This window comes from Cyanistes caeruleus, chromosome 6 (genome assembly GCF_971803275.1).
Source record: "Cyanistes caeruleus chromosome 6, bCyaCae1.hap1.1, whole genome shotgun sequence".
Taxonomy (NCBI): domain Eukaryota; kingdom Metazoa; phylum Chordata; class Aves; order Passeriformes; family Paridae; genus Cyanistes; species Cyanistes caeruleus.
In genome coordinates this window covers 56,527,973-56,555,210 of record NC_141706.1, presented here as the reverse complement: position 1 = coordinate 56,555,210, position 27,238 = coordinate 56,527,973, and the positions used below count along the sequence as shown (strand labels likewise).

Sequence of the window (27,238 nt, the reverse complement as noted above, 5' to 3'; positions counted from 1 at the left end):
GTTGGTCTGCTCTTGCCATGTTGTTCCGTATTGCCCAGGCTGGGTGTAAGGATTGTCCCGCTGTGAATGAGTCCCATCAAAGGGCTCTCGACAATTTTCTCATCTCACAGACACCTACATTAACCTTTTCTGGCATCTCTGGTGTGAACTACCCTAAGTAAAGGACAGGTTTTTTTCTTATATTCATTTAGGTGCTAGAGCCTCATTATGAAAAGGTTTTAAATAAAAGTGTCTCGATTCCAACCTTATAGCTACCACACAAACCTCTGCTCTGCATGCTTGTGGTTGATGAAGTGGCATACAAAGAAATAAAATCATTTATTTTGCTACAGTCAAAATAAATGTGTAATTTATTATATTTATCCCTCTGCCAGATTCCTCTGAAATCTCAGATGAGACTCAGATAGGCTACAAGTGTCTTAAAATTGCACGGTTCTGTGCTCTGCAGGGTGCAAGATGGTTTTTTTTGTTAAAACAATTTCTAATTTATGTTTTTACAAGTCTTGAGGAGCCAAGCAGTTCCCTGCTCTCTGAGAGACCACTGAGTTAAACAAGGTAGAGTGATTTGTCTTGCCTCCATTTAGCTGTAATGAGTATTAAGTGGTTTATCTATGTGGAGAAAAGTTACTCAGCTAGATTACATCCAAGCTGAATTACATCCCATTCCAGATGGAGTATGTTTTTCAGAACAGTAAATCTTAAGGAGGGTGGATAATAACAGTAATGCGCCTTCCTGAGCTGGAACGCAGCTCCTCTACCTCTCATGGAGATAATATGGGCAGCTACATCCAATTAGTTTTCCCAAGGCTTGGTAAAGAAACAGGACTTCAGGTTTTACAGCTCTGTGAACAATTTAGCTTGTAGAATTTACATTGTGCCAGTGCACGATGGTGATTACGGTTTTCACCCGTTCTGCTGTCGTGGGTAGCAGCCTGGCAGGCCACATTGCTGCCTCTCTCCCCAACTTCCTCCTCTGTGTGATGGCTGCCACAGAAGGGAGGGTGCTGAGTGGGATGTGGAATATTTTGATGGGAAATTTTGTTCCCTCTGGTGCCATCTGGTCCACGAAGGCACGCACCACTCGGGCAGCTGGTTCTCGTGGCCCCAAGGGGTAACTAGAGGAGGATGCTGGCCCTGATGGCTTCCCAGGCAGCACTGAGTGCCAGAGAAAAGAGTGCCAGAAAGCTTATCCTCAACCGTGTATCCTTGACCACTATAGTTGTCTGGTCACCAGCAGGGCACTAGCCGTGTGGGTAGTTTCAAAATCAGTGCCATGAGGTGTGGCTAGGTGGGTGTGCTGGGGGTGTGCCCCAGTGCCTGGGAGCTGCTCAAGCTGCTGAGGAGAGTGCTTGTGGGCTGCTGAAGGTGGAGCACTGCTCACAGCTGGCAGCAGGCTTTGGCACAGCAGTGAGGACCATTTGTTTGACTTCTAATGGAAAAGGATGTGAAGGTCTGATCAGTCAGTGATCCAGCTCTGCTGCCTCTCCTGGATGGGTCAGTGGGGCTGTCCTTGTCTCCTGCCTCTGGAAACTCACTGATAAGAGAAAGGTCAGAGGCAGAAAAATGCTGGGGATGTGTTCCTTGATATAACATGGATGAGACCCAGCCTGGGGTTTCACTGCTTAGCCTGGCAGTGTTACTGCCTGCTGTTGTGAGAGTTATGAGCTGTTTTAAAACTGAGATCAAGATGCAAATGGTTCATCTGGCACCTGCCTCAACACAGGCAGGTCCAGAAGACAGAGGTGATTCATCTCTTAGGGCATAGTAAGGACTGGGATGTCTCTGAGCACTGTTTCACAGCCTTTGCCTGAGATGAAGCATTTTCTGCTGACAGAACAGCTCATTTGTTGTTTTGTTTTTTTCTTTTTCTTTCCTGTGTGTATTTTATGTTGCCATAGGGTGTTTTCTGGCTGAGGTCAGACATCAAACATGGTTTGGGGTTGAACAGTGGTGTCTGAAGAATTCTAGCAGTTCTTGGGTCAGGCTTTCAGGACCAGTGGTGTACCTTGGCTTCTGAGGATGCAGGGCTTGCCTTCCCAAGGAGAATCTTTCTTATTGGTAAGGGGTGTGAAACCACAGAGGGGAAATAATTCTCTATTTCCTTTTCTTTAGCAGTCATGCTCTATTCTTTTCATCAACCAGTCAGTCCTGGTAGCATTCAGGGCCTGAAGATGACAGCTTCTGCGTCACCATTCATCTGCTTAACCTAAATTTCTTGTAGCTGCTAGCACAATGAGGGTACTGGTGGAGCTGGAATGCAGGTGGGAAGGGCACCTTATCTGACCAGATCTACCAGTGGAAGCTGTTGTATCCAACACACAGCCAGTAGTCTCTGGTTGTCTTCAGACAGAGATTGAGACTGGTTTTGGAACTGTTATGGCAAATGGGTGTTATTGTACTGAATTTAGGGCTAAGTTAACAAAGTGTGATGGCCTGGAGCACAGAGGAGATCAGAACAAAGAATCCATGGTCCTCTTGGCTTTAACAATCTCAAACTCCCCTTGCACCCTGCTGGAGGACAGGTTCATTACTAATTCATCAAGTTCTTCAAGCTGATCCCAAAATCTTGCTGCGTTCAGCACCGATCTACTGCAGCATTCTCTCTCCAGCTTTAGCTTTGCGTGCCTAATGCATGAGGCCTTCACAGGGGAAGTGCTTTAGATTGATTCTATAACCTACTTGGTTTGCTCTCCTTTCCTCTGGAGAGTCCCCCATGTTAGGGTGGTTGTTGGGCTGAGTTTGTGATCCCTGCAGCTCAAGCTGTTGTTGCTGTGAACCTTGTCACCACTTAAGCTGTTCACTGAACTTACACAGCTCCCTACGGTGTCTTCTTAACCTTTCTCATGAGGACTTGTTTGGATTTCCTGGGTTTGAACAAAGCATAATCCAGTCAAAAAACTGAGCATTTTTTCCTCTGAGAGTGTGCTTTAGATGGGCACTTGACTTGGATCCATCCTGCTGTTCCTTTGTGTGGTTTGGCACTGGTCTATGGTAACACTTTTTTGAGCATATTCCAGTTTTTCCCTTGAGTGGCCAAAGCAGTCTCAGTGATTATCCGTAGCTTCCCTGCTAGCCTTTCTGCTGAGCTGCCCCAGAGTGGCCAGGAAGAGCTTTCAGGTTTAGTGCTGAGTGCTTTGGCAGCCCCTGGCAAAGGCAGAGAGAAGCTCCAGCACAGAGCCAGCCTAAACCCCACACGTGTGCGTGGGTGAGTGTTCGTGTGCCAGAGCTGCAGCCTGAGCTGCCTGCTGTCCATGGAGGGGCTGATCCCAAAAGGTGCTGGCCATTGCAGCACACACCCACTGGCACCGGGGCCCTGGTGTTAACACCCCGTTCCTTGCCAATTCACGCTCAGCAAGGAACCCTGGGGTGGAACAGTGGCTTGTGCAGTCATGCTGTAATAAATGAGATCAGGGAAATTATAATTTTGCACTTTGCAGAGCCCCTTTAGAAGTGTGGAAAATGTTTGGGGTTTTTCGTATACTTATGTTCCAAAACTTTTCCTCCTGCTGTAACAGCTCGTGGCCTCTGCTACTGAAATTACAAGTGGAGGAGAAATTTTGCAAAGATCCAGTTGTATGGGAGGAACTCATCAAGCTACAAGGAAAATGGAGAAAAGGCTTTCCCAGTTTCCTTGATTTTCTTTCCTGTGAAATTCTTCATGCTTCTTCAAAGCATGGCTCAAAACAAAAGCCAGATGCTCTGGAGAGCAGTAAGCCACCCACAGAGCTCTCCAGTGACTTATCTTCTATGCCAGGCCACCCTATCTGGTGTTGCTGTCTTACTGTGATGGTAAACCGGCCATTGCATTCCTTCAGGTTGAATATTACCATTTTATGTGAGGGTATTCCGAATTTTATTGTCCTGGTGTTTTTCTGGTTAGTATCACGTGCTTCCACTAGGAAAAACAGATGTCCTGGGCAGGCACTTGTGTGTGTCAGGCTGTGTGCATGCTGCAGCTCTGTGGCCTTGCTGAATACACTTCTCCCCCTTTTACAGCACTGGGAGTTGTGGCACTGACCTCCTCTTAGAGCTGTGCCAACAGCTTGGTTTTGTGAGTTTCTCAGTTGTTTTCAAAAGAAAAAGGCACGTGTCTGGAGGGGTTGTTTATTCAAACCTAAAAGGAAACATCTTGTTCTGTTGTGGAGTATTTTGGTGCATTCTAGATGAATGAGAATAGCTCTCAAAACTAGGAAATTACTTTTATGAAAGTACAAAACACAGTGTTTTAACTTCATTTTCCTTCTGTATTACCTACCCCTCAAACTGGCATTGATGCAGATTCACAGAAGGTACTGCTTTTGCTGAATCTCAGCTTGTTAGTGAAAAAACCCTTTGACAGAGTCTCTCTCACCCTATACACGCAGGGTTTTATTCATTAAGTCTTTCTCAAACTTGCCTTCCACAGAATGGAAAATGTATTGCTGTCTGACAGTACTTGCCTGTACCACAAGAAGCTTAAATGTGTTTGTTTTTTTTTCTCTTTTCCTAAAGATTCGTCTTCCAACTATATCAGGCAACTTGAAACAAAAGTGAAACTGCTGGAGGATGACAACAAGCTTCTTTCCCAGGTAGGTTTTATGAGAGATAATAGATACTAGTGTGGCTCACTTCTCCTGTTTCCATGTGGTTGTGTCTGAGTGCCCATTTTAATCCACATTGGCTTTTGGAAAACATCCTGCCAAGGAGGAACACAATTCATATTTACCCCACACAGATAGAATTTGGTCTTCTTTTGTTAAAATTAAAAAAAAAAAAAAAAAGAAAAAGAAAGTGAATCCTCTGTTATTGTCTGTGGGTGTTTGAGAGATGCATTAATGCCTCCCTGCAGAGGTCCTTGACCCACCTCTGCTCCTGGGGATGCTGTGAGAGTCCAGTTCTGCCTGTGTCCTTGCTGTAGGATTTTTGTCTTGCTTGCCCATTTACATTGACTTTTATCTTGTTGAAAGATGAGACTGTTGTCAAAGGACAGCCTTGGGAATAGTTGTGTGTGGTGCAGGCTCCCAGCTTTTATTTGAGATCTTACTTAAATCTGAACAGACTCTCTAAAGGGGAACTTTTTGCTTGCATCTCCCTTTCAAAGTCTACTCCACGTGCCACTGTGCTTTTGATCACTCATGATGCTTACCTGTCTTTATGTAGCAATGTCAAGCAGTGAGAAGAAAACAGCCATTCTGTCTGGTATGTCCTCTGGATCCCCTGTAAAGCACAGCAGTTGCTGTAAACAGGGGCAGTTCTGCTGCATTCAGTAAGGCACTGTCTATTTAAACCATCAGAAAAGTTACCCTTTTTTTCCTGTTCTTTGCATCCTTTCACTGTTTTTATGTTCTACCTTCCTGGCATTTTAAAAGTCTTTTTTTCTATACTTTGCTTTCTACTTCAAGCACCATATTTTACAGTCATTTTGTTCCAGATTCTTCCCAATTATAAGGACTGGAAATAAAAAAGCCCTTTTAGTATTTTTTTAAAATGCTTTTGTGCCAGTTTATGTTGTGCTGTTCTTTGCATTTCACCAAATCAGAGAATAGATTGTTCCAGGATCACAGTTCTAAAACATTCTCATTTAAAATAAACAAACAAAAATAATAAAGAGCTCTATGTGTACTGAAATTTTGATAACATATTTTGTCAAATGTTATTTTTTTCTGAAATACACATTTTGACCTGACTCTGAGCTTTTTTAAAGATTACTCATTTCTCCCAGCATACTCATTTGGCATTAGTAGCCATGAAAAAAACTCATAGGGCACCAAGGGGTTAAACCCCCAAAGGGTGCTCAACTCAACAGCTTTGTAGTTGCTTCATGTATTAATTGATTGCTAATTTGATTTTAACTGCCTGTCTCTCTCCCAAACTGTGTCTGAGTTGGTGTCTGGTGGCATGACTTTATTGGAGCTATTGATAGGTGGATGGTCTGCATGTGTGCAGTTGGGATGGGCATGGATTCAGGCTTGGGCTCAATGTGCCCTTGGCCTAGCCTTGTCCTGCCACAGCCATGCACATTACTCTGTCAGATCTGCCTTCAGAGATCAAGAAAAAGTTGGTAATTAATGGTGAAAATGAATAGGGTCTGCATAGCTGCTTGGGCTTATTGCGTTGGGAGGATGATTAACCCAGTTAATTTTGGGTTGTGAGGGGCTGCTTCAGGTTCATGCCTCAACCCTTCACCTATGTGCTGCTCTGGGTGTGAAGCCTGTGCCTTTTCCTCCACTGTCCTCGGGTGTCATCATGTTTTGGGATGTCTTATTATAAATATTGGAATCCAGGAGGGAGGGAAATTGCCTTAAAATATCTCTGTGTTCTGGAGAAGGCAAGCCACCTCTCCAGTGGCAGCAGGTACTGATGGCAGTCTGGCTTTGATGTGGTGTGCAGCCCCTATGTGGTGTCTCAATGGCCCTCCAAAAAGACCAGGATCCAACTTCTTTTAGATCACATCCAGGAGATAACTCTGTCTATTATAAGCAGGGAGAGAGCTTTCCTTAGGGCAACAGGACTGTTGAAGCTACCATGGGCTGGCTGAACTCCCTGGGAGTTGAGCTGCATCACCTTCAGTCTGTCATGCTACACACCCAGATCTAGATTTTTTTTCTCTTTTAATGAGAAAGATTAGGAAAATCTGTATAGACACAAACTCACATGCATATGTACATATAGCTCCCAGCACCTACCCAGAAAGTATAATCCACTTACTGTGTTTTTTCTTGCTTTGTCTGATTGGAAAGTGTTTAGCTGTTACCATGCGGATCTTGGGATAAGACTCTAGTCAGAAAGGATCCTGGCAAACTTTCTCCTGTTTTGAAAGTTGCCAGGTGATCCTGGCTGTTTGAACTCTGCAGTGCCAAACTGGCTTGTCAACACCAAAGTCACATTTTAACTCAGCTTGGCTTTCTCCCTGGGAGTATTGACTTTGCAATAATATTTGCAGCCCGGTGTCAAGAAGTTCTATCACCAGCGTGCTGAGGAGCAATGAAACCTGACGTCCTAAGTAACAAACAGTGCCTGTGCATTAAGGGATTAACAAATCAGGGGTGGTTATGGAAGTCTTCCTGGCTTCCTTCCAACTGCTAAACATAGAGCTGAAATAGTGCTTCATCCAGAGAAACCTGAGAAAGCCAGCACTGCAAAGGATGTTTGCAAGCTTTATGGCAGGATTTATGTTCCAGTGGCCAGTGAAACAGTACCCTTTTGCTGGCTGGTGCATCCTGAGTGAGATTTGCTGCTTTAATCTTTCTCAGCATCTCTGGAGTGAAGGTATGCTGAGAGGTGGTGTCTTTGTAGCCCTTCTGGAATCAAGTTGTTGTAGGGGATCCCGAGCTTGCACTTTTGCTCCTCTTTCCCAACATATCCTTTCTCTATAAACACTTCAGAAAAAAGCCTCAGTGGGACAGGCAAAAGCTCCCCAGCCTGTGCCTGGCAGCTGCTCTGCACAGTACATGTCACCTGCAGCACAGCTGTGCTGGGGTTCACACTTGTGTTTTTCTAGTGAGTTATTTGAACAGGTTAATGGAGAGAGCTTTTCTTGCTCTTGGAGATCAAGAAATACCATCTCACAAGCCTCACTGCAGTGGGAGGAAAGGAAATGGAGATACGGGTGTTACTGTGATAACCATATATGTGGGATTTTTTTTATTGTTTTGACTTCTTTTGCTTTCTATTGAGGGACATGATTTCCAGTTGGAAAATGATAAGCTTCTGACATTGCTAACCCATCAATACTCCTCACTCTTTCCATTTTCCTTTTTCTGAGGAGAAATGACTCCATTTTTCACTTTTTTTGATGCAGTTTATGCTGTGATGCTTTGTGATGTCAGCTAGAAGGTCATGCTCTTGAATGGCATCACTGTGCTGCCAGAATCTCTGGCAGCAGTTCTGGCAACCCACAACTTTTGTTGCCCTGGTTTATATTGTTTGGGGAGAGGTTGTAGCAAATGCTGCTGCCAGAAAAGACCACTCAGTCCTGCTTTCCAGTGCTGGTAGGTGTCTGTGGTTTAGCCACAGTGGCAAAAACCCCACAAAGCCCAGTGAGGATGGTGTAAGCCTTTCTTACAGGTGTAGCTCGTTTCTGGAAGTTTTAGTTGTAGTGTAAAGAAGATGAATGGAAACTCTGAGAAATGTTGGGTGTTGGTTTTGGTGAACTTCATGGGCATCATTTTTGTAGTCTCACATTCTCCAGGGAAGAATTACACTGAGCTCTGCTGTGTGCATGCATTTGGTCTGTGCAGTATCATGTGGGTGAAGGCTTAATTTTCCTCTGTGTCTATGTGGGAAATGCCCAGAAGAGCTGGTGTTAGCCTTTAGTGGTGTCTGGTTGACTAGGTGAGGGTACCTTTGATATTGCCAAAATAATCCCTGAGGTGGGAGATCATATTTGCTTTCCATTCCTCTGAGCTAGAAGTGTCCAAGCACATAATAAAGCCCTCAAGCCACTTCATGTTGCCCCTTGAACAAAAAGGAATTTTTAATTGTGCACTTTCCCCTTAAGGTTAGAGAGACCTGTATTTACAACATTTAGGAGCTCCAAAGGTCAGTTCTAGGTAGTTTCATAACTAATGCATACATTTAGAAATAATAAGGGTAACAAACTTCTGGCCATTCTTTCACGTTATTTTGCATTTTCAGTTCATTCTGTACACATGCAAGGATTGAGCACTTTTAGCTAAAACTGAAGTTTATAGGCTGTGTGGACTCCTCACTTTTCTCTCTCTTTGTAACTAAGTACTGTGCACCATGAGCTGGCTGTCAGGGCTCCTTTTGGTTTATAGTCTCTGCTGAGCTATGTCTACCTTTTCCCTGGAGAGCAGGAATGCCAGAGGCATTTTTCTGTTCAGGGATGCTCAGGGCACATTACAGACCTTTGTTGCAAAAATCCCAGCTTTTAACAAAGCAGATGCATTGGGCAGGTGAGGCTCTAAGTAACTGGATGTTTGACAATGAAGTCCTGGTGCCTTTTTCACAGAAAATCTCAAATCCCCTGGTGCAGAGCAGAAACAAAAAAAAATCATCTTCTCTAGGGAGTGACAGCCCTTGAGATTTATGAGGAACATTAGAGTATTTAATTAAAATTGCCAAATAGTCTTCAGTAGGACCAGCACTTCACAGCAGTTCAGCTTGCTAGCTGCCTGTGATTTAGAGTATCCTTGGAATATCTTTAGAGCATCCCTAGAAGTTCTTGAAAACTGTTCTTAGTCTTACTTTTAAGAAACTGCATGCTAGTCCTGAATTAAAAGAAAGCTGCAGCTGTAGAGTTAATAAAATGGTAGTAGGCAATACCTGTGACATTAGTATTAAAACAGAGCTGAGGTGTTTGAGCAAGGAACTTCCATGGGCAGAGCATCCGCAGGCTGCCACAATTCTTGGGCAAATGGGATCTTGGCACAACCATGCGCTCAGCAGGCAGTTCCCAGTGTATTGTTCTGAAGACAAGGGGGGGAGTCTGGACCCCAGGGCTGAAAAGAGCCTGACAGTCCTTAATACTGCAAAGAACAAAGATGTAAATGCCATTCAGTGGAGAGCCTGATCTCTTCCCAAGGAGTAGGAAAAGAAATTGCCCACAATGTGCTGGCTGGCTGCAGGAGAGTCAGAGTGCAATTTCCTCTGTTGTTTTATTATCAGCCACTTCTGTGCCAAGTCTGCCATTAACAGTTCCTGTTGTAGAGTTGCTGTAAGGTCTTAACATTTGGGCCTCTCTGTGAATTGGCTCTGGAGGTTTGTCTGAGGCCATGGCTTGTGCCAGGAGCACTGCACACGCTCACCACGACAGGAACAAAATTACAAACCTGTTTGATTTCCCCAAAGTCTACCTATTGTTTGTGCATGAGGAGGATAAGTATAATTGCTTTAATTTAAGGTCTCACAAGGGAAATTGGATTTTTTTATTCTTTTATTTTTTTAATATGGAGCAAATCAGACATGAAAGCTTTCCAGGCAGTTGGTCTCCATTTAAATTCAGAATACTGAAGGGGATGTGCCCTCAGTTACTCTGTTACCATTTTTACACAGTGTTTCAGTGTTTAGCTGCATATTAATTTTAAGTAATTAAAAATGAGACTTGTATTTGGGGTTACATCCAAGTATTCCTTTCAAGTCAGAAAGTGAAATCGGTGAGAATTCCTACAGGATTCCACACATTTTGGAGTACAGTCCTTGAAGAAACAGATCTTCATGAGACCCTCTCTCTTGAGACCAAAACTTTGATATAGTTTTGAGAGTGCACTGTAATTGCTTACATGTGTAAATGCAAAATATGATAACAGAATCTCTCAAATATTGCTTCCTCTGTTGTGGAAGCAGAATAATAAAAAACCCCCCATAGCATGCAAAACCAATCAATGTCCAAGTGTGTTCCATTTCACCTCCTCCTTTAATGAAACATAATGACAAGACTGATTTGACCAATTTGCTGTCCAATAAGTTGACTTGAGATGTAAGCACTAATATGAACTTATTGAATAAAATGTTTATCCTCCCCAAATAAACAAATGTACAATTTTATAGGAGCAGTTCACAATACCTTCAAGCCCTCTAAGGCAGTGGAGTTCCGTTTGCTTTGGACAGCAGGAGTTTGAGCTGCTACCTACCAAAACAAATATTCTCTCTCATTCATGCACTTCTAGGATGCATGATCAGTGACAGAAATGAACTTTTGCAACTTGTAATGGAATCTGGGTGGGGTATTGTGTGTTCTGGGGGTTGTCACCTGTGATATCCAGGGATTTTATGGGAATGTAAATAGAGTTCCCTAAAAAACCTAGCAAATACAATTCAAAAGATCTGGATCCAGAAGTCAGCTAGCAGATAGAGACATACTGGATTAATTGAGTCTTACAAATTTGAGACCATCATATAATTTCTTGGAACTTGAAACTTTGGAAGGGCTGAAGCTGAATTTCAGTGTTTGAGTATATGAGAGAGATGCACACATGCAAAGCTCTGTCATGCCCCATTTGTTTCTGTTGTGGGTAAGCAAGAACATTGGGTTTAATGAGGCTCAGTTTAACCTCCAGCTGTGAAATACAGGATTAGTCATATCCTGTGCTTAACCAGCTTTGTAATAATTTCACTAGATTCCACTTTTTTTCTCTATATGAGGACAGGGCCAGGGAAAAAGCTCTTAATTGAAGTTAGATCAGGCTATGAAGAAGCAGCTTTTTGTGTCTTTGAAACATGTGGAGAGGTTCAAAGTACATAGGGTCTCAGTGATCCGTCCATCTGAGAAATACTGAAAAATGTCTTGAGGGAAAAATATGCAATAACTGCAGAGGCTTAAAAACAGATTTTTGCAATGAGTAAAATGCCAAATTCAAGCCCAGATCAAGAAAAATTCAGAGTCTGACATCTGAAAACAACTTGGGCAACAATGGAAAGGATTTTAATCATTCATTGCTTTGAGAAAAAAAGCACCTCTTTACTCAAAACTGTAAGTTTATGACAAGATTTTCACTTTTTTGTTTTGTTTTTCATGAAGCCAAAAATGCAAATCTAAATCTTTATAAGAGACTTTAAAAGAATATTCAGATTATCTCAACAAAATTGAGACTGGCAGTGATTGATTGTCCCTGACTGCTCGAGTCCTGGTTCAGCAGAGAGCTTGGATGATCCGAGAGGTGCTGCAGAGGAGAGGGACTCGGGTGCCCAGCAGAGCCCACAGCCAGCTGGTGCCCAGCATGAGCTAAATCCTGCAAGGGACCTTTGCTGATTTATCAGGAGCAGTTTCAGGTCTTTTTCTCATTCCTGACATCTGTTGCTTTATGGGATGAGGGGAGTGCCTTGAGGGCAGCCGGCAGTCTTGCTGTGGCTGCGGTTTTGGGAGGAGGTGCAGTGGTTCCCTTTAGGCTCCTTGCCTGGAGTGCAGTTGACAGGAGAAAATGAAAGGTGACTCCAGGGGATGGTCCAGGTCTGTGCTTGATACTACACCCAGACCAACATCTGCTTCCCTGGAGGAACTGGGGCAGCATTCTGTAGTTTCTCCACTGGCACCCCTAATGAAAAGCCCTGACCTTGATTCCAGTGATCCGTGATAGGCTCCATTAGTCTGTGGCTCTGAAAGTCGTGGCATGCAAGCCACGACTTGGGCTTCTCCAAATGCCAATGGCTATAGCTCCATTTGGCTTTGTTAACTATTGAGCTGCATTTCTATTTGGGTTATAGGCTGTAATACTTGGATCTCTCAGCTGTGCCAGCTCGTATTTCCTCTTGAGCAAAGCCTGCCAGTTGTGTGATGATAATTATACACTGCAATTTGGTTTGAACTGATTATCTGAGTCTCCTGTGAGTTATGGGCTTGATATTTCTCTGCAGATCTAAAACAAGAGGACAAAAATACAGACATTCTTGGATATTAGCAGTCTACTAAAGTTCCCTACCTCAGTTGCTACAGAGAATGGAGAGGTTTGAAACCTGCAATGCTTTTATATCCTGTACCCTACTGAGATACTAATAAAAGTCTTTTTCCAATAATGATTTTACATGGTAAAGTCTGCTAAGCCTCTTACTGACTCTCTCCTGCCTTTCCCAAAGTTTCAGCTTCCCCAAAAACAAAGAATTCCAGTTGTCACCAATGCATCCAGGTGAAATCTGTTGCCCCTCCAGCTTCTGTGAACACAGATCACGATGTGAGGGGGAAGTCAGAGCCTAGGCCGAAGTGGGGATCCTCATCCCTGTGTTACATTTGTGAATGGCTGAGATCCAGCCATGGCACAACTCCCAAATGCATTTCCAATTCTGCATAAACTACTAAAAATGGATTTACTGATGGATCTGGCTGAGGCTGTGCCTGTGACCTGCTGGCTGAATGCTGAGGAGGGAATCAGAAGGTGTCTTGACAGATCCTTTTCCTCTAAAACCTTTGTCACCAGTTCAAGTGATCCCCAGATGTGCTGCATGTACAACAGGGATATGAACCAGTGTAAAGGAATTTAATCTCTCCTGTTACAGAAAGCTCATATTATTGCATGACATGAAAGATGTTAAATAGTTTTAATCTCATCCCCCCCTTTTTTTTTTTTCCTTATTTGCAGAGTTCTTTCCAAATCAAATACGTTGGTTTTTTTATTGCACTCTTATGTGTGTGATTTCTGACTTGCCTGATAAATGCTGCTGAAGCTAATGGGACTCTTCACATATACTTAAAGTCAGATATGTGCTTTGCTGGGCTTATTTTTGCTTGAATGTCTTGTAGTGATAACTGCAATTACTGAACCTTAATTCAATTATTTGCTAGCTTCACACAGTGAAATTGCCCATCCCTCAGATTCCTGGTGTGTGAGACACTAAAACATGGATTAATGAGATAAGGGGGAAATGTTTGTGCAAGGTCATGTGGTAGGGGATGTTCTCTGGTGCCTGACAAGACCGATCACTTGTGGTGCTGTCGTGAGAAACAGGGGCCATTGCCCCGATGCCCCTGAGAGCTGTGCAAGGCAGGTGCTTTGCACCACCTCCTGCACCTTTTTTGAGATGTGTTTCTGCTTGGCTTTAGCTCAGCAAAATATCTCTGCTCTGCTGTGATACCCAAGGCTACCTTGGGCCGGGTTTTTGTTGGAGCTGAGGGCTCTGATGGTGCTGTTGACCCGCAGGTGTGGTTAAATGTAGCTGTGAACAAGAGTAAGGTGACCAAGCTTTACCAACTGTTTGGGGGGATCACTGTGCTCTGAATCTGGATAGTGAGATATTTATGCTTGTACAGATGGGTTCTGCAAGGCTTCATTCATGAGTGTAGGGAAAGGGATTGAAGTTGAAATAATGATATTGTCTTACCAAGTGCTGCATGTAAGACCATTTGGTCACCTGTGGTAAAGATAGAGGTTTTTTTCAAGAGCATAAAATAACTTTATTTCTGCTAAGTTTCCACATGTATAATGTTCTTCTGTTCCCTTCTAGCTGTCTGACTGCAACAGCTTGCCACAAAATTTCAGTAAGGTAGAGAGGGCTAATGCATCCACAAGCAGCTTTTTGGAACTGGGGAGCTGCCTTTTAATACTGCTGCTGGTTGTTTAGGGCTCTAATTGCTTATTCTTTCTCTTGCTAATGTTGGTGATTTCCATTCTTTCATCACCTGAATGTATTAAATATGCCATTAATTCATTTTTATTTCCATCTTGTGCGATGCAAAATACATTGGTTAGTAAATATCTGTGTTTTGGCCAAGTTCAAGTCAATGCCATTTGCCTGCATGAGGAGGAGTGTGCACTTCTAAATTGCTACAGGAAATAACAGAGAAAGGTTTTGAGCTAAACCCTCCATTTAATTACTCAGTTGCAAACAATGGGTTGTTGAGTGTCAAAATTGAGGCAGTTTCAATTACTGGAACAATTATGGTTTAGAGTATTGTTGCTGGTAGGTTAAGAATTTATATTGCAGTGACAGACAAATAATCCAGGTAATGGGCAGTGCAAGAGTCCATAAAGATGAAGGCAGCCTGACATACTGGGCTGAAATAAAACCTTCTGTGTTTGTTGTTTTGGGTTTTTTTCCTCTTCACAAATGTATCTAATCAAAAGCCAAGCTCTCAACAGAGTTTTCCATCTAACATCCAAGATTTATGGTGTGAAACCAAAATCTGAAGTAAGAATGATTTTTTCTTTTAATATATATATAGACTTTTCTTTCCCATATAGAGAATTACCGACATCATAAGCCAAAATCCTTATGGGCTTTCATGGTCAGAGTGTGATGCCCTTGCCCTATTGCTGAGGACCAAGTTCACTCTGATGTTTAAATGATGGCTGAAGGAAATCCTGTGCTTTGTGAAAGGGGAGGGAGCTACTGAAAAATGAAAATTGCATGTCTATCAGAGGGCTGGGTGATGGTGTGGCATAATAATTTGTTCAAAGAAAATCGTCTGAACTGGTGTCAATAAGGGGATGTTTCTCTTGTCAATATTGAATTCCTTGCAGTATTCCTTCCCATCTAGCTGCATTTCATGCTGTTACATAATTTCTTCTAAAGTTACGTGGAAAGCAGATATAATATTAATACATTTAAGTGGTGCAGTATGTAATCTGCTGTCTCTTGAGCTTAGTGCAAGTGGGTCCGCTTTGTAGGGAAAATGAAGCTGATTATTATAAACCCTTGGAAATGACAGCCCTTTGGGAAGTCTGCTGCCAGCGACTCGTGTGTGCTTGATTCTCTGTGTTCTGGACACTTTTTGCCATCCCTTTATACTCTCCAGTTGTAAACAAAAAGGGCCTCCCCACCTTCTCTTCGGTGCTTTGTTGTGTGTGCTTTTAAAATGGCTTGTGAACCAGGAGAGAAAGTTTTGACAATGCAAGGGGTTAGAAATGAGTTTCAAGGAGGTGAGGAGAGCTGTGGTCCTCAGGTGACTCCAGACCTGTCCCTGCTGCCCTGCAGCAGAAGGATGTGGGTCTTTATCACATCTACCAAGGTCCAGGGGTGTCTCAGATATGCTCAGGCACAGAATGCCCATGTTTAGACATCCCAAGTTGCTCCCAAATGACCCCACAGCCCATGGGGAGAAGGGAAGCTGTGACCCTTTGTGAAAGCTTTAGTGTTTCCACAGGGCACAGGGTCAACCCGATCATTTATGATTAAATACTTTTTTTAACCTCTTTTCAGCCTTCATCTGTTACAACCTATGCAAAATGAGAAAAAAGTGTTTTCAATTAAAAGCTTCTTATGTAACAACCATGTTTTGAATGCTAATTCATGAATTACTGGGAGCTGACAGTGCTGCTTCTTAATTTTCCTCGGTCACTTCAGAACATAATTCTAATTGAAATCGTTTTTTGCTAATCTCTCATAAATGCTGAGAACTTTCTGTCAAGTAAATTTCTGCCTTTCTCTATTTAATTTATGTTAAGAACAGTCCATTTTGTTGCATCAAAGTATTTCAGAATTAAATATTTTTCTTCTTTCTTCTCCCTTCTAGCAGAAGTAACACTGAAGGGTAACAGAAAAGATAATTTGTCTGGCTTGTCTCTGTTTTCAACACTTTATCTTCACAGTTGGTCCAACATGGCCGCAGCACTGACCTGAATTTACTGGGCAGAAACGGAAAGGAAAATAAATGTTTCTTTGTAGTACTTTGACCTTAAAATACCACAAACACTATCCATCTTCTTGTGTTATTTGTGTTATTTTTCAATTGAACCACTCAGCACAGCGGGTCAAAAAGTCAGAGGCCACCATTTCTTTTCTTTGCTAGCAGGACAGAAAGCTTTGATAGGAACAAGTGTTTGCTGCTTTTTCATTGTTTTGTCTTGGGTTGTTTGGGTTTTTTTAAATGTAATTTTAGTCTTTGGTAAGCACCAAGACTTTAATTTCTATCTCAAACGTTTAAAATTATACATTATTTGTTATGGAAAATACCAATTTTCCACCCATCAGATTGCCTCTGTAATCAAATTGCTTCTGTTTTCTACACAGTAAAAAGTTGTGTTTGCAGTCTATTTTTACTAAAAAACTTAATTCGTTGGCTCTACTCTTTTCTCATTGGTAGCAGCCCAAACTCCCTCCCCTTGGGAGAGGCATGCCTGTGTCCATTTGGGCTGGCAAAGGCCTTGGGCTTTGCTCCAAGAATGGTATCTTCTGGGTCACTCTGAAGTCCTGCCCAGCTGAAGAAATTATCAGTAAATGTTGTGTCATTTTTTCTGAGTACTGAGGAGCGATGGTGTGGGGATGCCCGCTGTGGGTGTCAGTGCTGGCAGTGTGTGGCACGCTTTGTGCTGCAGGTGCTGGCTCTGCAGCCTTGTCCCCGTGCTCATCAGCTGGGAGGGGAGGCAGCGCCCTGGACAGAAGTGCTGAGCTGGACCGAGGGCAGGCCTTGCACTTTTGTACCACTGTGAAAGTCAGGACATTTTTGTTTGTTTGTTTGTTTGAACTATGGATGAAACTAGGGTTTGAAAAATATCCACAGTAGGAGAGCAAGAGCCACTCTGGAGTAGTCAGTGGCCAGTTTTTGGTGTTTGCTGGTGACAAGTGTGTGAGTCTCCTGAGCTCTCACTTGGTCTCCTTTGCTGTGTCCCTCCTTCTGTCTCTGCTCCTCAGCTGAGGAAACTTTTCCAATAAGTTCAGTTGAGACTGTGTGCTCCCATGGAGTTTTAGTTCAGAAGAAAGTGACTTTGCTGATATATTCCTTGAAACTCCAGAAATGTGAAGTGATTTTACCTGAAGGATAATTTATTATAGATATGTTGCCCATTAGTTGAGATAATCTCCAGCAATGATGATGAACAGAGATGATCAGGGATTCTACTTTTAAAATGTCTTTCTGACTAGAAAAGCAATTTGGGATCCACTTACATCTCAGTAATGAAAATTGGGTAAGGTAATAAGAGATTTCATTTTGTGAGTGAATTGACAATGCAAATACCAGGATTTTTAATTTAGGTTTAAGTGGAGTAATGGCTACTCATTCTGATGCATCATTAGTCATATTGCTTTTTAATGAGGGATTCACTTTCTTTCCCTGGTTAGCTCTAACACTGATAGCAAAGCCCAAGGAATGTGCAAATGTTTAGGGAGTTCTGTTGAATATGTGTCACTGCACCATTTTAATTTTAAAAAAGAAGAAGTTTTCTTTTCATAGAAAGTTTTCTTTCTATGGTAAAAAACCCACACATTTGCTTTTAGTACAGGGAAGATAAGTAGTGCAGGGCTGTGATTGGTAGCCTGTTGTAAAAAAACACAAGCAATTAAAGTAAGATACGTTCCCAAGTAAATTCTAGAAAATACAAAAGGAAAATTGCATGGAGTGGAGGGCTCATGAAAGGGACTGGCTTTATGACAGACAGTGGGAGGAAAAAGTTTACTCTGCCCATCTCTGACAGGGATGTCTTATAAATAATGGCAAGTGAAGACTGTTTTTGCCCTAACAAACCCACTCTGCTCCAAACACCTTGTTCCTCTTCTGGGTAGATCTCTGCTCAGCATTTTTATTTCTTAGATGTCTTTTCTTTTTCATGTCCTCTTTTTTTTTTTTTTTTTCTGTTTTTCCTTTCTGTTCTTTAATTAAGAGCTTGTTTTGATGTTCATTGAACTCAGTGGGAATCTTTCCATCAAATTGAATGCATTAGGTCAGATTCGTAATCAGCAGCCACTGAAACAACATAACAATAGTTTTGTCACACACTAGTGCAGTCTTAAATGGGATTTGCCTTAAAAAAAGCAATAGAACGAATCCATTATAAACACTTGTTAGAGCAGAGTTTTGACTGTATCTGTGTATTTACCAACACAATTTCAACAAATTTAGGCCAAATTGAAATTAATGCAGACTTTTTCTCCAGGCAGGAGCATAGGGCAGTCAATTAAATCAATTTAAACTAACTTATATTAGCGACAGCAGTGTGATACTGGGTGTTGTCTGGACTTGGGTTTGGTTGTCTTCCTTCTTTAGCTGGGCAAAGCATCTTGACTCTCTGTGAAGACAAGCTGTAATGTGATGAAACCATGGGGAATCCAGTGTAGACCAACCCATTTAGATTTGGGGGCAAGACAGCAAATATTACTGGGAGGCAAACAAGTGTCCACCAAATCTCTCTTTCTCAGGCCTGTTTTTACGTTTCTGGTGCCCCACAGTCATGTGGCATTTTGCAGGTCTCAGTGTGGTTTGCAAAAGTCTGGGTGATCCATGGGCTCTAAACTGCTGAGGCAACACACACTCTTCTGGAGCAGGGACTTCAAGGAGATCGGCCACCTCTGGGGTCTCCAGCACAAAGATACAACCTCACTTTTTGGCTCTGCTGTTTCACTCTGCTTTTCCCTTGGCCACACAAGTGCCCCTTCACTATGGATGTCAGGGAAGAGTGCCTGAGCTGACAGCTGACAGGAGTGGGTAGTGAGTGTCAGGACAGCTCCAGGAGGTCTCCACGCACACTCGAGAGTGGAGAAGAGGTTGCACACAGCAGGGCTGTGGGAGCACAGCCAGCCAAGGTGAAATCCTTTCAGGAGAACCACCAAGAGTCTTCACATGCCTGGGACACTGACAGTAAACTAAGAGTCTTCTTATCATCTTCCTTTGTGACCTGCTAACCTTTCTTTGACATGATAAACCTCCCAGGAATAGTGGAAACTCCGTTTTGCGGCAGTCACTTTTCAGCTTCAGAAGGAGTTATCTCCTTCAGATCTCTCTCTCTCTCTCTCTCTGACTCTCTGTTGTGAAATGTGAAAGAAATACAGGGCACATCTTCTCTCTTCGTAAATTCAGGGGAATCCCAGATATCTGATATGCTGAACTCATTGTGTATCACTTGCTTCCATGTGAGACACAACAGTTCCCAGCAGATTGGGTCATACAGGACTAGAATCCATTTCTCATTATGGCTTTCTTGAGAACTGCCCTTCTCTTCACAGCTTATAAAAGGAAAGTTGATAGGGTGAGGACTCCAGAATGGTTGTGAGAGCATTGGGTCACTGTAGAAATTTTAACCTAAGAAGACAGCATTTTGAAATAAAACCAAAGCTAAATGTCAACTAAAACAGGCCACGTATACAAGAAGATATTTCCGACAGAGATAGAAAATAATGTATCCACTTAGAGTGCACCAATTCTTCTCTTTGAGCATGAAATGGAAATGAACTTTCAATATTTCCAGAGATCTGTGCATGACAGCGCTCTCCGAAGTCTCCATTATGTTCAGGCCTCTGGGTTACTGTGGGATTTTTATATACAATTGAGTTGATTTATGAGAATTCCTGTTAAATTTTATTGCTCCAGTGACTTTTCTTTGGTTCTTTTGAAGTAGAAAACATTTCTATAGCAAATGGGAGTTGAAAGTCTTAATGGAGCATAAAAATCTGAAAGGTCGTGATTTTTTAGCTTTAAAATAGAGGACAGTGCACTGCTTGATACTCTTAAAAATATGAAAAGTTAATGAGGATGCTTATTGATGATAAAGATAGAATCTTCTCCCAGACCTTTGATTTTGGCAAATTTTGACAAACACAACACTTGCAAATTGGCTTTTTCTGGGTGCACTTTTAATAAATGATAGACACTTCTCATTCTTCACATTTCAAGATTACAGAGAGAGTTAAAAACACAAGGCAGAAACTTTGTCCTAGGGAAACTATTCAGTACTCCTAACACCCAGTGCTCCTTCCCCTGTGAGTGCAGACTATTGGCTATATTTATCTGGTTTTCAGGGTCATATAGACTACCTTCATTTATTTGGCTATGGTTAAGACCTGTGGGTGCCAGCAAATTTGTAGCCAAGTAAGAAACTGTTTCTGTCACCACACATTTTGCAAGCTTAGGTGAATCATAGTAGCACTGCTTACAAACCCTTAATCTAGAAAATGTCTCCTGGTGTGGGTTTTTTTTTGTGGGATTTTTTTTTGGTTAGTTGGTTGGTTTGTTTGGGGTTTGTGATTTTTTGCTGCTTTTGATTTAATCTGAAGTCTTAAAAATATTTTTTTATGTGCTTCTTAACAAATGTTTCTATTGAGAATGTAGGAACTTAGGTGAAACAAAAATTCCCTCCTGCTGTATTACTTAATGTAGCAGACCTTGAACAGTTCACCTCCAGCTGCTTGCAGGTGTTTGCTCTAGGACTGGACATGGAAAAAGCATTTTATTACAGTGTTCACTGTCACTGTTGGTGCAGGGAGAAGTAATGAGAACAGGTCAGGGGACAGATGCAGTCATGGGAAAAGCCAGGACATCAGGAGAGGCACAGCTTTCTTTTTTCTCATTAATATGGACTGTCCTGTTTTCTGTTGTCCTTGCAGCAGTCCAGCACGGGCGACCTGAGGACTCTGAGGAAAGGATTGTCCCCGTACCACTCTGAGTCACAGCTCTCGTCACTGCCACAGTACCAAGACGCCCTGCAAAATGTAAGAGATATTTCCTTACTGTACAGGCAGAGCCATGGGTTTCCCCAAAAGTGGGCACGGCTGGAGGGGGCAGTGAAGATTTACAGGGAGATCTCCCAAGTGATTTTTCGTCCTGAAGCTGATGCTGCCAAAACCTGCAGATGCTGGGAGGATGGGGAGCCTCTGGAACATTAATCTTTGCTTGAATTTAGTTCATCCCAGCACGGGTTTTCAGTCAACTGACAGTCACTGTTGTGAACCTTTTCAAGCTAGGGTGAGTCTCATTACACCTGCACCTTCTTGGTAAATGCCCTGTGCCTGCAGTGAAAAAGCTGGTTGTGGATGAAGCTTGCCAGGTGTCTGGCAGGGCGTGGACAGGGTTGTTTAGTAAGTTCTTAGGTTTTTCTGTATCACAAATGAGGTTTGTGTTTCCTAAGATTTGCCTGCATTGCTTCTCAAACCACAGAAGAATCTTGACTAAAGCCTCTTGCATAAGATGGAATTAGTGCTGCTGTGCCTGGGCACCCATGTGCCAGACAGAGCTGAGGATCCTGAGCCCTGCCAGGTGTTTGCCTGCCAGATGTTTCCCTTGCTGCTTGGGCCTCTGCCTTTGCATGGTGATATTGTTTTCCAGATTACAGGAAGAGCGTAGAAACAGTCAGAGAGTCCTGGTGGGAGTGGGCTGAGCGTGCTATGAATGTGAGCAAGTTCCTGATGGCAGCACAGCTGGAGAACCTCCCTGCTCCATGTCTGGGACACTGCTCAGCAGAGCTGCATGTCCTGTAGGACCAGGCATGTGTTGGCTGCTTGATTGGGAAATAGTAATTCTGTAGATTTAGTGTATCTCAGCTGTACAGAAGGGCAAAATAATGATTTAATAAAGTTTGCATAAATAAAACCCAAGTATGGAAGCATATCCCCTTCCTATCTCTGCAAGATAAAACTGTCAATGTGAATATTCAGTTTTCTAACTTCATGTCCCATGTATAAAGACAGGAGACTTTATAGGGAGTGCAGAGAGACTTGAACCTGGAGATGTTTGTCTGGCTGTGCCAGCCTTACAGTTTTGGAGATTTTGCTTTGCTTCCCTGGTGCTTAGACTTTTGATCCCCAGCTTTGTTCCAGCTTGGTGATGCTCAGTCAGCCCATGCTGGTTGCCCCAAGGACTGCTGCTACTCATGATTTTACGCTTATCTTGTCAGTCAGGCTAGGATACATCCAGCAGCTCTCTGCAGAGGAGCTGGGCCGGGATGGGAGCTGGCAGGAGAGTTTTCTGCTTGAGCATTGGCCCCAGCATCTCACTGGGGCTATGTGAGGGCTGGTGGCAGATGGTCCTGCCTGCTGGAGCCCTTCCTGGCTACTTGTCCCTGTTTTCTCTGCTTCCTCAAGGAAGAGATGGCACCTGGTGTTTATGGAGAGGCCTGGGTGCTGTGTGACATTCACTTTCATCTGTCACCCTAGCTGTGTTCCACCTTCTTTGCAGGAAGCTGATAGAGAAAAAACAAAACCAGCTTTGGATCCAAATTCACATTGCCTGAGATACTTATGTAGCCATTTATTTACTTATTCCTACCAAAATCCCTTTGGTTTGTGGCTTGACGTGACGCACTGTGACAAAGGACGATGATCACAAATTCATGCAAATGTTTTTGAATGACTTGAGCATGCCCAGAAGTGGACATTTAGATGTACCTGAGCTTTTGTGTGGCTTTTTTTCATAGACAGCAGGCATGGGTGTGTGAAAAATCATTCTTCTTTGTGCCTGCACAAGCTTCATGTGGGTGAGTGATGGACAGTTGGTGTCAGCTTCAACATCCATTCAGGGTTTCATCATTGGCACTGCCCGTGCAAATCTTTGGGAAGTTCCTCAGCACATCCCTCACTGTCACACAGGTAACCCACCAGCTCTCCAGGGCTCTGACATACCCCAGTTAATGACACAGCTGGGTGTTTGCAATGTGTCCTGGATCAGGGACACCTGTGCACACTCCAGATGCAGAAGCAAAAGACACAGTTGCACTCTGTGCGTTGGGATTCACGTGCATGGATAATTATGGATTTGCTCTGTAGATGCAGTGGGAGTGGGTACCAAATATCCAGGAACAGCAGTCCTTGGGATTAGTCTGACCTACAAGACCCTGACCTTTGCAAGGGAAGGTGTGATATATCTATTAGCTTGAACTGATAGCAGAGTGGTCAATCTTTCCAGCTCTGGGAACTGCCACCCAGCATCATTTCACGGAGTACCAGAGCTCCCTGTGTCCTTTGGGAGGTGAGGGTGATTTCCTCTGGCTTGCACTCATGAGAGGAGGCAGCAACAAGCTCCTGATGGGACCTGCCATTTCCCTGGGATGAGATTAAGCTGGATAGGCTGGCTCCAATTTTCCCATTGCCAGCAGCCTCCAGAGCTGCTCAGTCCCATGGAAGTTGGTGTCCCAGGCATGAGAGCTGTCTTTGAGGTGCCTGTCAGCCGTGCACTGCTGAGGACTCCGTGCCCACCTGGCATCTGGGTGTCATGATTTAACTGCAGCTGGCAACTAAACCCCACCCAGCTGCTTGCTCACTCCCCCCACATCCAGGGGGACATCCAAGACCTTGCAGCACAGCTGAGGATGCATGTGGAGGCTGAGGCATGGCCCAGAGCTTGCACCTCTCTCTTTTCTTTGGCCTCTTCAGGGGTGCTCTGGCTGCCATGTGGACACACGTTCCCTGCAGACTTTCATGTACCTGCCTGCTGCCCTGTGGCCGTGCCACAGGCCCATCTCAGTGCCCAGGATGAGAAGGTGACCTGAGGGCTGCTTATGGTCCGATGGCTGAAGGTACCATCACCTTGAGAAGCTCATAAACCTGCTGCCTGGAGGAACCATTTATGCACAGTGGCAAAGAACACCATCATTAAACATGAACCAGCTTCTTGCTAGCAGCTGGAGCTAGCGTGGCTGGCTTAGACTTAAAATCTGCTAGCAGTGTTCATGTGATTTATAATGGGGATCCTGCCTTTGGTGGGAGTAATGTAGAGATTTGTAATGGAAATACTAAGGCCAGTGTGGATGGAGTGTGGGTGGAAAAGTGTGTGAAAACTCCAGCAGGAATTCTAGAGGAAGGGATGCTTTGGTCTGTGCTGATGGCCAAAGACGTGACTGGCAGCAACCAAGTGGGTAAACACCACAGGATGTGTGGTTTGTGTCAGGACTGGGAGGTCTGTGCCGTGATAAGGCCACAGCACAGATGGCTCATCAGCAGAGGATTGCTTCCCTGATAACGGGAGCAGTGTCACACCATGATGTTTCTTCCTGTAGTTCCAAGAGGAAGGAGTAGATAAGATGACCAAAGGGATGGAAAGGAGGCAACAGGCAGCAGCTTTCCTAGGGTTTTTGGAGGGTGAGTAAGCAAGATGCTGAGATAAAGATCGGCCTGTAATAACCACTGACTCCAAAGGCATGTGAAAAATGTGTCCCAGAACCCATCTCTGCTGTCAATGAGGGATGCTAGGGCTGTCATTAGGACTCGCTGGTGGGTGTCCCTTGTTCTCTGTGCCACACACAGTGACCCTGACCACCTTTTGGTGAACGTGTCAATGTGTGTTTGTAGGTGTGTGGGTGTGAGTGACATGTTAGGTTAAAATAATCATTGCCTTCCCCTTCCTTCAGTGTTTGTACCCAGTTTGTAGTGTTCCCTTGCTGAGGAGCAGGAGCTCCTTGTGGTTCCCCATCTGGGTGCAGGGGGATGTGTCTGCTGGTGCTGTAGGTGGTGACTGGAGACCATCCTGGGTCTGGAATTGGGAATCTCTGGGGAAAGTACCTGCAGATAGACTCTGTGAGAGCTGAGACAAGCTCTCTCTTCTTGAGAAGACAATGCTGATGATGCCAATAACCCAGCTTTTATATATGCCCCTAAGGACTACAATAAGCATCTCCAGATAAAAGTGAGGTTTCTGTTAGAGCGTTCAAAGCAGCTTCTCTCTGGAGTCTGTACTACAGACCAGACTAGAGAGACACAATTTCTTTTTTCCCTCTAAATCTATTCCAGAAATAATAAGGTCCATAGGAAAATGCAAAGTAGTAGTAGTGTGGTTATGTAGTGGAGAGCACTCAACTTGGAGAGCTACTGAGTCTCTGGCTTCCTGACACTGTTTCTGATTGTATTTTTCTCCTGTTCCTACTTCTTGAAGGATGCAAAGCCTGGGAGATACCTCTGGCAGCCTGGCTGCAGCACCAGCCCCTTTCCTTGATTCCCACCATGCTGTCACAAGTCACGTTTTGTACCTCTGCCTTGTAGAGATACTCGGGGGAAGTGTATTTCGTTTTGCCAGATGGCACACTTGCAGTTACAAAAACAAGCCCAAATGTTTGTGGTCTGTAGGTGTAAAGAGAAGCCATTAGATGGAGTGGGAAGGGATGACGAGTCCTTGGCTGAAGCGCTGGCTGTCTGCTGAGCCTGTGAGAGCAGTGGTGGAGAGATGATGTGAGGGCACACAGTAGCGAAACCTCAGCCCCAATGACAGTCCTATCTCTCCCTTTTGGTTGGAAAGACAGTGGTCTCCATGCTGTTCAGTACAAGGGCTAAGGCAGAAGAAAAGTGGGAAGGTAACTCTCCCTCAGCTCCCTGCAGAGAAGGGTAAAGCTGGCCCCTGAACCAACCTGATGTAGGCAAGGAGAAGTAACTGTGGCCCAAGCCTGGTCTTGGGTCTCACTGGGGCACCCAGAGCAAGTCCTTCAGTCTGCATGGGAGTAAATCTATTCCTCTCGGGGGGAAGAACTAGATCAGCTTTGTAAAACCAACCTGACTTTTAAAATCAATCTTGAAATGGCAAAAGATCACCGCACTGTTCTCATTGTGGTATCCTGAAGATGCACCCAGAAGAGTCAGAGGAATCCTTGGAGCATTGATTGCCTCTGCAGAGTCACCTGGTGCACTGGGGACCTTAGCAGGGCCCCAAGGTGTCACAGCACAGCAACCCCTCCATTGCCAGCAAGGAACCCCCAGCCCCTCGCAGTGCTACATGAAGCCCCATGAAGCAGGGAGATTTCTGGCTGCCCAGTGCCTCTTGCAGCCCCTCAAAATGCCTTCAGCCCCTTCTGTTGCTTCAGAAGCCCATCCTGTGCAGTGCCCTGATGGTCCCCTGCCTTCTCCTGCCCCTGCACCCCATCCCCTGTAGCTGTCAGGTGAGCTGAGCACAGCTGGTGTGTGTCAGAGGATGACTCTAGGCTGGTTTCTCACCTTCCCACATCAGTGATGGCCATGGTGCCTTTTTAGGTAGGGGGAAGCAATGACTGAGAGAAGCATGAGAAGTGTGGCAGAAGGCAGCTCCTTCCCACTGGCTTCACCAATACCACCAGGATGATATTGAGCAGAAAAAAGAGAAATTCAAGGTGGCTGATTTGCTGCTGCAGCAACAGTAGCTGTGGAAGAGAAAGTAAAATAAGAAGATTGTTGGGATTTATGACCCAGGGAGTGCTGTGGTGAAGTTTCAGAGTCTATCACCAGCAGTGGAGAACAAACCAATCCATTTTTGAAAGCAGCTGCCCTTCATCTGCTGCTATTGCAGAGGCTCTGAGCAGTGGGTGGCCTTTTTCCCCATGGCAGCTAACCAGCACCAAGTTTGGCAGTGCCAAAATTTGGGGATTTGATGAACAAAAGAGGCAATGACAGGCCGTGCCCTTAATCCACCCTTACAGGTAACCACTGGAAGCAAGAAAAATTCATCTGCTTTGAGGATCTGCCATAGGTTCTCATGCTCATTATTCATGTGCCTTTGTTTGGGGCTGGCAATGGGTCCGGGGAGAGGCAGGGGCACAACAGACCCTTGCTCTGCTACAGGTCTGGAAGGGCAGCCAAGCTGAAAGGGGGGCCTGAGGGGTGATACAGATGTGCACAGGTATCCTCCTTGCCTGAGGGGTGATACAGATGTGCACAGGTATCCTCCTGTGCCTGAGGGGTGATACAGATGTGCACAGGTATCCTCCTGTGCCTGAGGGGTGATACAGATGTGCACAGGTATCCTCCTGTGCCTGAGGGGTGATACAGATGTGCACAGGTATCCTCCTTGCCTGAGGGGTGATACAGATGTGCACAGGTATCCTCCTTGCCTGAGGGGTGATACAGATGTGCACAGGTATCCTCCTTGCCTGAGGGGTGATACAGATGTGCACAGGTATCTTCCTTGCCTGAGGGGTGATACAGATGTGCACAGGTATCCTCCTTGCCTGAGGGGTGATACAGATGTGCACAGGTATCCTCCTGTGCCTGCCTGCATCCTCTACCCACTCAGAGGCTTTCACCTGTATCGTCCCCAAATCAGATCTGCTTGAAGATCATGAAAGTCTTAAAAATGCCCACCGTTTCCTTCTGCAAGCAAATGTGCTTGACGTTCCTTTATCAAAAGTAGTAGCAGCTCTCAAAATCCTTACGCTGACAGTGCCCCTGTGAGTCAGTCAGTGTTAGTGCGCTTTGTCTGCTGCTACGGCTG

At 44.2% G+C, this 27,238-nt stretch overlaps 1 protein-coding gene across 3 annotated transcripts in view; it reads left to right on the top strand.

The window, feature by feature from the left end:
• The window catches only part of CCDC85C (coiled-coil domain containing 85C), a 110,759-nt gene that overhangs the window by 63,341 nt on the left and 20,180 nt on the right, over nt 1-27,238 (top strand). For all 3 annotated transcript variants that reach the window (XM_086894405.1, XM_086894403.1, XM_086894404.1), the window contains exons 3-4: nt 4,492-4,568; nt 20,686-20,790. In XM_086894405.1, the coding sequence (XP_086750531.1) occupies nt 4,492-4,568; nt 20,686-20,790 (182 nt within the window). The remainder of the gene's footprint in view (nt 1-4,491; nt 4,569-20,685; nt 20,791-27,238) is intronic.